The sequence below is a fragment of the Clavelina lepadiformis genome, chromosome 1, assembly GCF_947623445.1.
Source record: "Clavelina lepadiformis chromosome 1, kaClaLepa1.1, whole genome shotgun sequence".
Classification (NCBI taxonomy): domain Eukaryota; kingdom Metazoa; phylum Chordata; class Ascidiacea; order Aplousobranchia; family Clavelinidae; genus Clavelina; species Clavelina lepadiformis.
Window position 1 is genome coordinate 6,090,299 of NC_135240.1, and position 12,153 is coordinate 6,102,451.

Consider the following 12,153-nt stretch of genomic DNA (forward strand, 5'->3'; position numbering starts at 1 on the left):
TTTTTTGAGCCTAACTCCACTGATAGTTTCAACTAAATAACAACATGGCGCAATCACCTATTCGCTTGAATACGAGTTGAACATTGCTTCCGGTATTAGGCGGTCTTATCATACAGGGGTAGCAATGGATTGGTCTGAGTTGGCTTTTAACCAGCACTCTTAGAAGGGTAAGAATTTCACACAAAAATAACAGCATCTGATATTTCTGTATACCGAAACGTTTGCCAATCTATATGAAAAAGCAGATACTCCGTTTCCGCTTAAAAATGCACAGACAAAAACGTTTCTGTCGTAGGCCTACACCTACATGCATCAAACCTTAAATATCCGAAGACATTTTAATGCTAATGGCACTTTGCATGCTTAACTGGCTCTAAAAATGGTAACAATAGTTTAATAATTCTAAAGCTAAAATGTTTGTGAAGCAAAAAGTGCTTCTTGACATGCTGCGTGCTGACTTAAAAGATTTGACTGCGATAACCTATTCATGAGACAACAATAGGCGCATTGTTAATGTCCAGATACATCTTAACATAACAAGATCGTTATGTTTCTCATCCTCTCAAAATTACAAACGGCAGACTTATGGGCAATATATTCTCGCAAAAATACCGCAGTTCTATACATCTCTTTCACGATGGCAGCATACTTTCCGTACACAATAGCTATTGATGTCATAATTCTTCTGTTATCGAACAAACCATCTTTTGCTGACAATAAGTTTTCAAAACAGCAGAGTCTTGGTCATATAATAAAAAAAGCAAACGTGACTACACAATATCGGACAATAAGGTACCTGGGCAATTGACTTACGCACACGCAGTGCTTAATCCGAAAAGATAACAACTGATAGACGGATTAAGACAACAATCATACTGGACATGCCAGACTAGGGTCTCATGCTCCATAAATCGGAAGAAGAAGGCTGAGTAATAATAAGCAAACAATGGTCTTGTATCGGAATTCACGTGACTTGAGCCTTGTTTGTAGACGGGGAAAAGAACCAACAAACGGCGGAATCAGAATGGCTTTCAACCGGCGGAGCCTCTAATGTGCTTTCGTTCTCAACACTCAGATCTATGTTCGGATCTAATGGTTAACCAAATAAAAATAGGGGCATATTTAGAATCATAAATAAAATGTGACTTAACGAACATGAGCCTTACACTGGTCTATACCGTTTAATGTGAGCCAGTCAGTGATAAAATCCAAACCGCGCTTCTTGAAATCCAGTTAACATTAAAACGAGATCTATCTGCCAAGTATAAGTCATTTTACGAGTAATCTCTTTCTGGCTTGTCCGGGCGGAAGTAAAACTCAGGTTTCAAACAATGCGAACAACAGTGAATTTAGGACATCAAAATACCAGTTAAATTTCTTTACATCTTGCTAAATTCTCCTAAGATCTTGGCGTGCGGGCTAACAGTGCAATTAAAACGTAGACTGTAACACCAATTTTTCGACCATTTTTTGCTGTATGTGCAGAAACGAATCCGATAATTAGACACGAAATTCGTCACAACAAACCACATACGTACGACTAAGCCGTGCAATAGCGCTAGTAGTAGCACCTACATAACGGACAACCGCACGCGAATTGACAATTCCACAGAACCGTCATGAGGCAACAAAATGTTACGTTCGCTTACACGTGCAATATGCCGTGACAACAACTTGCCCATAGTGCAGGGCGATGTGTAAAAATAGAACTGACAGATTCATGACTAAAATAAAAGAAAGTCAGATTTGGGCAAAGCTTTTATGCTAAGCTCTGGCGTTTGCAAAAGGTATGAATCCTTGAAAGTATATGAAACGGCCTGACGCCAAAACATCTAAATCCCACTCAAGAGAATTAAAAGCCCCATTACCGTGGAGTAATAAATAACTTGTAACTCCACATCATCCTATACAGCTACATTTTCCTTTCTACCTTAAAAGCAGTCCTAATCTAGTTCGACTAAGATACATTGAATTAAAAGCGGGTACTAGAAAAACGCATTACGCAACCTTTATCGTACGTAGCTGTTTTTTGCCAGAGTCCATGATCTAAATATAGCCTTGTCGGCAATTGCACTCAAGATCTGTACTCAGCCGGTTAATTGTCCAAATGCTCTGTATAAAACATGCGCGCCTGTAAGCTTCGTGCAAACAATTCCACAAAATATCGTAGATCATCATTTTTCAGACCTGTATGACTTCATTCGGTTCATCGAGGTAAAAGAGAAAGCGTTTGATTGTTGACTGGCAAAAAATTCTTTTTCGTGCAACAACCACAACGGTTGGCAAAGTAATTTCGCCCCGCACAACTAATGTCGAAAAATAAACGACATGGCGATACGAATGCTACCGAGTTAGACCCATAATGCACCGGTATATAAATAGGTTCACACCCCTGTAACGCGGGACTCTCACGTAGAGAAAGATCATTAAAATGCCAGTGATAGAGGTTCGTTTGACAACAGGATCAAATAAGGGAAAATGATTGCACGGGTGATATCATTTGGCAAAGTTAAGGGAATAGTTCGCAAAGCCTTTGTAATCTTCTGATACTTTACCGGCTTATGGTTTGAAACCGAAGCTTTTGAAAACGGATTCTCTGTAATAGATTGCAAATTGCCGGGTTCGTTTGATGGTTTGCAAACAGAAAGCACGAAAGCTATACACTGTCCAATTTATGAAAACCAATATTTGAACAGGGATATTCCAAACTTGAGGTGGCAAAGAGTGCAACTAGCCTAATTATAGCACACAGCAGAGCTATTTTTTCTACATGAGAAAGAAAATCACTTCAATGCGAGCAAAGGTTAGCAAAACTCTGGTGAAAACTTGAAGTTTTAACGCCGATTAATTTGTAAGACCACCGTGGTCGTAACTCGATAGTTTGGTTCAACAAAATCCTCGCATCCTTTGAAATGAAAAATTGCGCGCATAAAATTGATCTGTGCATAGAAAACGAATTACCGTGTGGCTTTTTCCTTTCCAAAACGTTTTCAAAAGTCGAAAGTGAACTAAAGCAAGCAACATAAATGATGGAAGATTTATCACACCTGCGGTTTAGAAACACCTGTGGATATGTCATAGCAGATTACCCTAATTGCGTTTCGAACGTCCAATTTCTTCACATATGTCAATGATTAAGCCTTCAAAGGTGTGAATTCTAAGGCACCCAGCGCTTAGGCTCTGATCTGGATGCTTTCACAAATAGGATTAGGATGCTATAAACGGAAAGTGGACTTAATATGAGATATATAAAGCACATACTTTTATGTTAGCGGTGATAAATATAGTAACAAGTGTTTTCCACAACTTTGTGTTTGCGATTTCGTTTAATGATGAACTATTTTATACCAACCTGTGTCCCTGGGACCTTGTTTGAGTAAATAAAATTCTGTAAAAGCTGCCTTTGCTCCACACAAGGTCGTATCTCATTGACTGTGAATTTGCATATAAGATTGGCTCTAACGCAGCTACTTTGCTTAATTAAATGCGTTTTGTATATTCATTTAAAAATGGACAAAATTGCGCTAAATCTGTTCATCCGACTGTTGGTTGGTGGTCATTTGGTAAGACGTGACCGACAACTGTGACTGATAACGACAACTGCGGTTACAAATTCATATATTACACTTGAATTTGGATCCCTCAAAATCGTTTTATGTGGTATCTTTTCATCTTGAATTTCTACTTGTTTGAAAATATTTTTCAGTCTTTCACTTTGAAAATGCGTTTTGCATAAAGTCTGTCACACAGTGAAGGTGATCAGATTATAGCAACTGATATAGCTGCTATAGTTAGTTTGGCAAACATGGCAGTAGCAGAAATTAGTTTAGATTAATTATTCACCAGACGTTTACTGTACACTAAATAGATAATGGCTGCTGTGTTCAGGGCTTGTCAACTATAGGTGTACCGCCCCTCTTTAAGCTAACATAATTATGAGCAAACAATTTTGCAACACTTTCCGCCTGCACTATTATACAAACCAAAACATGAAAAAACATTAGTACACGAAACTTATATGCCGTAACGAAAAGCATAATTAATAGTAAGAAATGTAATCAGCCTATATATAGATTTATTTCAATCTTCTTTTCACGGGCCTGTCAGTAGCAGGCCATGTTTTTGCAAAGAGTATTGTTAGGCCTAAATGCATAGAAAAATGTGTTCTGTGTAGATCACCTATTCCTCCGTTTTTTTGGTTCTTGCAACCTTTTTTGCTCGTTACAGTGATTAAACAGTTCAAATTTCTAATCAAATATAACTCTGAGTTAGCGACCTTGTAGTACACGTGCGAGGCCAAACCATTTTTATTTCTATTATATGTATTACATGACGCGCTTTTTTGGGTTGTTGCCGTTGTTGTACTGAAACGTTTGCCATTTTAACGCGAATAACGAATGCTTGGACCAAGTTCGAATTACAACAATACAATGTTACAAATTTGTCAGGAACTGGCGAGTAAATACTTTTGAAAGAACTTACAATAACCGCATAAGGTAACTTTGTGTACTTTTGCTGTACCCAGCACTGTCGTTTGTGTATGCTTGTTGGACGGCGACCAAAATTTAGCAAGTAATGTCAAAACAAGCAGAGAGCAGACCACGAAAAGAGATCAGAAGCTTACCAGGGAACTCCACCTTGTATAATCGTGCTGGCTGCGCATTCCATAAATATCTTAGCCTAGTTTGCGCAGTAGAAAAGCTGTCTTCGTCTAATCTGTCTAATTTCGGGTTTGCTTTTCAAAGTTCGTTTTTAAATCGTAATAACCTCATAGGGTTGGATACCAGATTTTAGCAACAGCCTGAAAGGTGGTACGCCCAATGACCACTTTGTCTATAGATTATTATACAGTCAAATAGAGGCTATGCACGTATATACTGTGAAAGACAAGCTGTTTTACAAAAATTAAAACTCGACTCAAATGCTTTTCAGTTACCTCAAAACCCCTGTTTGAAAATTCAAAAATTGTCAACTCACTTCATAGGTCTATATAAATACTATAGTTTAAAAGCAACTGCAAATGAGCGCAAATTCAAAAACCGACCAATTTAAACGTTTTTCGGGAAGCGATCTTCTTATCGTCTCATCAGCTGCATTATACCACACGATGACAAGATAAATCTTTCAAAATCTCGCGAAGAACTTCGTCTGTTACTAAGCTTAACGCGTAAAGCGCTTTAAGTGTCTAAACATTTGCTCAAAGAACTTAAAGAAGCGCCGTAAACTAGAAAACTGCAAGTCAGTTAAGTGAACCATAGTGACATAACAATGCAACATTTACGATAACATTCAGTGCGCACCTGGCATAGACAGATGATCATATCAATGGCAAAGCTAATTTCCGAAATGTCTTTGGGGAATTAAGTACAAGTACGACCTTTTACGGGTACGAACCGACAAAAATCAAAGTTTACACAGGAAATTAATAAAATTATGATCATTCATTCGCTCAAAACTGTATGGTCATTGAGATGCACAAAACTGGTCCATACAGAAGGTTACGGCGTCTACAGCTTAGTTATTCTTGCTTTATACGGATTGTACAAAACAAGTGCCTGTAGTATAGCCTACGACCTGTAACCCGTAGGTCTAAATCGTGACACATAGGTCGTTGCCAGTTTTTCCTTCCAAGCTCAACCTTTTCCGGGTTTCACATCACCTGCAATTACAATTCTAATAATAGCACACCCAGCGCTGAAGACGACCGCAACGCCATTGTGCTGCAACATGATATTTAGTTAACGTTGACAATGAAATTTATTCCTTGATTCCATCCAAAATGTATCTTAGGTGTTCACCTAATTCATTTTATTCTCTTTTGTCATTGGTTGCATTGTTGTTTCTTTGGGATCCCGGCCGAATGTCTACCCTAGGGAACCGGGGAGAGTTAGCTTGCCCTTCACCGACATTGCGTAACATCACATTGTGGGGCATCACCCTGTAAAGACATTTGTAATCTCTAGGCGTTGATACGGCATCGAATAAACCACTAACCACTATAACGTATGGTCTTGGGCTAATTCTGTCGCTTACAAATTGTGAGCAATCGTCGCGTTTTATTTATATTAGTTATAAAGTTATAAACCTTGCCGTATAGTTGGAACCCCATTGCATTGATATAATGCTTGTACACTAGTATCGACTGAGACGTCTGTATACTAAATATTTTTTTCTGTTGTCTTGGTGACTCTAGTATTCGTTCTTCGTGTATGAGTCGTTGCTTCTAACACAATGCCGATATATTCTTCATTTTGAACTTATTGGCGTGTGTATTTCAGTCAAGAGCGCTAAATATGTTTTAATGTTTGAACCGTTTTAACAACACCTTGTTAGAATGATAAATGTTTCTTTGAACAGTAAATGTGTTGATGACATCTTACAACTTATTTAACGTCATTGATTACGTCACAATATAAGCTATTATGCCATTGGTTAAAGATTAACATTTTCTCCCTAAAACGTCAATTTTACCACAACGGTATCAAACAGTCAACAGTTATCATGCTACTGACGTCATTTCAAAACAAAGACCATTAGCAGTTAAACTTTTTACACGTCGTCGATTGGAAAAATCTCACCAAAGGAGAAAATACCTTAATACTTGCGCGTCAGTAGTAGGAAATAACGTCATGAAAGAAATAAACAGACAATTGAATTAAACCACAAATACCACATTGCAGGCTTTTGAATTAACCGTGATATGTGTTGATGGTGGACAGAACTCTTTTTATCAGTTGTAGCTTATTATCAGAAAACGGTCGCAGTGTACCCAGTTTCACGTGTGGAATATGAAACATGACTTCAAGGTTAAGCAACCCCCAAAAATATAGACTGGTAAGATGACTTTTGCTTGAAAAATTTTGATCCCGCGGAAAAGGAATCTTGCTATTGGGTCAGCATTGACCGTAATTTATTTAGGGAAATTTTATTGATTACGGTTGCAGCATGCGGCATTGATTTGGTTCGACGAGCAATTGGCGTAATTGCAATGCAATAAACGCACCTTGCAAACAGGGTAATTGACATCGATTGGAACGGATGCAAGAAGGCTGCTGCTCCTGATAAAAGGAAGACATCGCCAGTTTGGGACATTTCGAACGTTGAAGTTCAACCTTTGTAATTGATGCAACAAGATAAAAGTTATTTGGCTTCTCTGACATATGGACCTACTGCTGCTTGCTACTACAATGCCACTGCTTTCATGCTTTTGCTGTAATGAAATTACAGGTCGTGGTTTGTGTTCATGACATGGGTATTATATAACTCTATACCCTGCCCCTTGTGACGGCATTATTGAGTTGTTTATTTTGTTTTGCTAAAGATGAAAAGCACAACACAACACAAAATCTAGACTCAGACAAAGCGAAAAGGAACAAAAGCTCGCGTCCACTCCATAGTATGTATAATTCTAATGATGACCGTCATATGATGTTTTTAAAAATGCATTTTCAACCGACTCATTAAAATTGCTTGAGAGAGCCACCTGACGGAGAAATAAAACGGAGTAATAACCGCTTTTGATGTCCGAGAGCTATCGCACACTTTTCTTGATCGTAGCTTTAGTCGTAAAATTATGTTTCTGACACACAAAAAGTTTGTTCAAGCAACATATTCAACAAAGACTTTTCAACTTTGGTGTCTGCAGGACTTTTTTATCCCCAGAAAACCAAAGCCTGGTGAATATACAAAAGGAGTCACTTTGTAGAATTGTATGACAGGAGCGGACACAGCGAAGAGCATCAACCAAAAATTTTCTTTTCATCGTTGTACTGTAAGTAAAAAAATCAGGTAAGAAAAGTGAAGTTTCAATCAACAATTTCCAATTATTTTCAATTCAATTTTTCAGTTTTTGTTGTTTTCAAGCAATCGCTATTTTATGGAATCAGTATAAAAAAAAGACTTAAAAGTTTGTCATTCTGTTGTAGATTTTACAGCAGTGGTTCCCAAACTGGAAAAGAAAAGAAAAAAGGGCCATGGATAGAGAAAAGGGTTAAGATTTAAAAGTTTTTTAAAAAGTGATTCAAGCTCAGGAAAAAGTTAAGAAAAACTGTTTTGCCGTAGCCGAGACCAGTGACAAGCTCTAAAGCCGAAGACTCACCAGTGTGGGAATTGCGGTTCCATCTCCCGAAACACAGTCGAAACGAAAGCCAGGCTCATTTTCGTCACATTTGTACTCGGGAGGGCAAGGCTTGAGAGAACACATCCCATTATGTGTGATATTAGCTGCAAAAAGAGAGGTTTATGTTTTGGTACACTTTTTTTATCCAAAACATTCTTGTAATAAACAGCAGGGACCCCATCTCCAAAGCAAGAGACCTCCACGGTGTGGAGCCTATAGCGCGCGTTAAGGAACTTTTTTGTAAGTGATTTGCACACATATTGCTTTTGCTTGTTTCAAATGCGACATGGCATAAAATTGTGTGCCTTGTTAAGCGACCACATTGCTGCTGTCTTAGACTTTGAAGGTGACGTAAGCAGGCTCTTTATCAGTAAATTTTGCTTCAAGACAAATTTACGATTTAACAATAATATGCATTATTGTAACATTATAACAATAATAACATTATAGCTTTCACCTACCTTTGTTAATGCAAGTATCCACGCCCCTGATCATTCCCAGTTGATGACTTTCGGGACAATTGCAGAACACCTGCCCGCTGTTGCTCGCTTTGTCGCAAAACCGAGGGTCGTATGCGTCTTCCCACAACGGTTTTACTACAGATCGCAACAAATGTAATTCATAAAATTTTCCACATCACCTCCAATTGGCTTTAACTCACCATATCAATAGTTAAGTAATTTTGCTGATTAACGGCAAAGGTCAAAGGTTACAAAACTTAGCATCGGACGTCAGCATGAAATCATTATTCTACTTATAAATCCTAAAATACTTTAATTCTTGTGCTTCAACTCGCCGCAAAGCTGCCATCGTCTTACCACAAGCTGGCTCGTCGTTTTTATAGACCAACCACTCCCCAGCATCATTACATGTCTCGCTTTTTGGACCAATTCGTTTTTTAGACATTAACGAAATCAACGGCTTTTCGTCAGGAGCGAACACCGGATTATCTAAATTGAGCAGTTTCTTCAGAAGCTTGTCGAATCCACCTCTTGAAGGTGACGGCGCGGCCCAAGCGAGGTTTATCATCGTCAAAAACACGAGAAAGCAAATACATCCCGAGCAAACGAACTGATTTGTCATAATCATGATTCGATCTCGACACAGTCAGCAGCACAACAATGAAGTCGATTGAATTACAAAACTAACAACTGCAACAGTAGCAGCATATAGTAGAAACGTTTTCGGCATAAACAAAATAAAATAACACAAATTGCTGAAACCGGTCTGATATTCTGTATTCACCAGCCTTCGGCTTTGCCTTTCGGCTAATGATAATTCTTTATTATATTGCATATTACTTTTCTATCTCTATCAGCCTACAGTATATTACAAACCTTATATCTTACCGTAGTTTTATTTAATACTCAAAGTTAGTTACGTCATAGTAATGAGCAAGAACATGAGCGCTAGGGATAACACACAGGCAGAAAATTTGTGCGGTTAAATCAAAGTTTTAATCTCAATTATTTTTCTGCAAATCTGTAGCGTTATACCAGCACCGTTGTTGGTTTTAATAAAAAAAAAACTAGTTGACAGACATGTCTGATATGCTTACGTATACTCTATAGGTCTACCCTATTCGGTGGTGTAATTAGATGCGCCGATAATGACAACGCAAGACTTAAACTCTCACGCTTCTTGGTTATAGGAATGGTCCAATTGAGACAGTAGTTAACGGAAAACCCACTTAAAAAGGCGAACACTACCAGGAAAAAAGGTGGTACAATCCCCAAAAATTTCCTGTCATTATTTCAAAATCGATATCGGTCGGATTCGATCAAATAAATTTGATTCAGTTTATTTTAAACTTTTGATCCGATTAACTCCGTCGTTGTGCCAAAAGAAAGAAGTTTCTATCTCTTCTGAAAACTTATAAAAGTGAAAATAATTTGACAGAATATATCCAACGTCAGATAATTTTGACGTAAAGAAATATGACCGTTATAAAAACTGACATAATATTGAACGATGAGTCTACTCACAAAAAGATGGAATTCGATAATAATAATTAGATTACGTTCTTGTTGGTTATACGGCTGCAAAATAAGTTTTTTTTTTCAGATACCAGGATGCGTGTGCTGGCGTTTACTAGTGATAGATACATAAATAGTAATAAAAGTTGTCAAGATGAACATGGTCAGAAGATATGGTTTTAGCAAAATCAGTTCTACTTATAACGTGACGTAATTGCATAATTATTATGATTATAACTGCATAAACATGTGTAATGCATAATTTATAAATTTAGTGACGACAAATACTCTCGGATTGATAACAGCAATGACATTGTCTTTTAAATAAAAAAAATCTTCAGCCTTCATAGTTTATTCCGTGCGTTTTTCATGCCGGAGCGTTTGAGCCTTCTTTAATATTAACGTTAATCTCAATCAACTGACTTTCTATTCGACAAATTATTGATTAGCAACGACGATTTTAAAAGCACCAACGATTCAAGGAAGAACTACGATCTTCAGGATAAAAATGGTTCCATTTACGGCGTAAACGTCTGTGCCTACCTTGCTGACAGCGCTAACCTGCACTATAGAGCAGCAGGAAACTGATTTCGCGATGTGCTTCCGAACATTTATAACCGGTCTCTTGTTGACCGTTTGTTCTTTTTTCGTGCGAGCGCGGTTTGTGTTTTATGAAAAATGAATGTTTTGTCTGAATTTATAGACGTTTTGGACACGTCTATAAATACTGTATTATAATAATTGGAGCGAACTCGTTTGAACCGGTTTCATGAGTAAATTATCATCTAGAGCAGGTAACTGAGGTATCCGCCAGGCACACACCAACTGCGCCACGTTCGTGTTCACTGCCAGGGCGAACTAAACGCTATTTATGATGCAGTAATAGATGCCCTACGTGTTGGACTCCCAGCTGACGTCATTACAGATGTTTTCACTTATGACCTGCCAAGTAAAATTTATTACTAATTTCAACCGGTTGCGCAGAGCGCTTGACCGTCGGAAATTAACAGCCATCACAAATGAAACAACTGTCAAATATGATGTCCGTTGGGTTTTGGTTCTATTGTTTGCTCTGTGCTTCACATTTGGACTCACGTTGTAATACACTAATTTTTATATAAAATAATTGATAAGAAACTGCAAGGGCCTCTGTTCAGAAAGTAAAAAAGTTTTGCAGTGGCCCAACAAAAAAAAATTAAGAAACATTCGTTGTTTGTTTCTTCAGTTGGCTTCAAAATGCTACATTTGTATAATTGATGAACCGTGCCCTGTATATAATCAAACAGCAGCATGTATGGTTGTACTCTTGCAGGGTTTGAAAAATATGAGTGTTTATCGGACTTGGTTAAACGTACGAGGGGCCCTTTTCACTTCCCGAGTAGGCATATGCATTTGCGCATTCATGTAAAGGCCTGAATGGGAAGAAAGTCTGACGTAATAATACTCGTAACTACTGGATTCCGGCATGCTTGTAATTTTTTGAACTTTGTCCTCCAGCGCTATCGCAAAAACCGCAATAATCCTACGACACCAGAGATCGCAGAATAAGCAAAGAAAGATTCAAGAGCTTTCGGATAATTTCCTGTGTAGCGCCTCGCTTGTTGCTGCAATACAAGTATAATTGGAAGGAGGCTGGTTTGCTCGAAAACTTTGTGCGACATCTATTGGTAATTAGCTTTAATTGTTCAAAATCTGGAGGGGACTTGTATCCCCCTGAGACAAGGTCACTGGTATAATTGGCACGACGTTTGTTGCTAATAACTGTAACCACAAATGAGAAGTTATTTCCAAAGATTACTTGATAAACGCACGGCTGTTCAAGGCATGAACCATGTCTGCAACAAATATTTGGGATATTGAAGGATTTACTGGCAATTTTCACCGGGTTATTCCGCGGTTAAAATGAAGGCATGGACAAGTTCGCTTAACCCAAATCGTCCCAACACGACAAAGCGAGGTGCACGAAACCTTCTAGGCCGGATAAACTTGCCGTGAGATTTATTCACTTAAACCTTGAAAGTTTCTCGTTATCTGTCACCGGTGTAGAACAAAGTCGCA

General features: G+C 38.1%; 1 protein-coding gene across 1 annotated transcript; it reads right to left on the bottom strand.

The window, feature by feature from the left end:
- Positions 1 to 7,279: 7,279 nt before the first annotated feature.
- On the bottom strand, positions 7,280 to 9,262 carry LOC143461114 (uncharacterized). Its single transcript, XM_076958904.1, has 4 exons — positions 8,938 to 9,262; positions 8,581 to 8,715; positions 8,099 to 8,223; positions 7,280 to 7,769 (listed from the first exon to the last, which is right to left on the bottom strand). Exons 1-4 carry the CDS (start codon positions 9,206 to 9,208, stop codon positions 7,740 to 7,742), a joined length of 561 nt encoding a protein of 186 aa, XP_076815019.1. The 5' UTR covers positions 9,209 to 9,262; the 3' UTR covers positions 7,280 to 7,739.
- Positions 9,263 to 12,153: the final 2,891 nt, after the last annotated feature.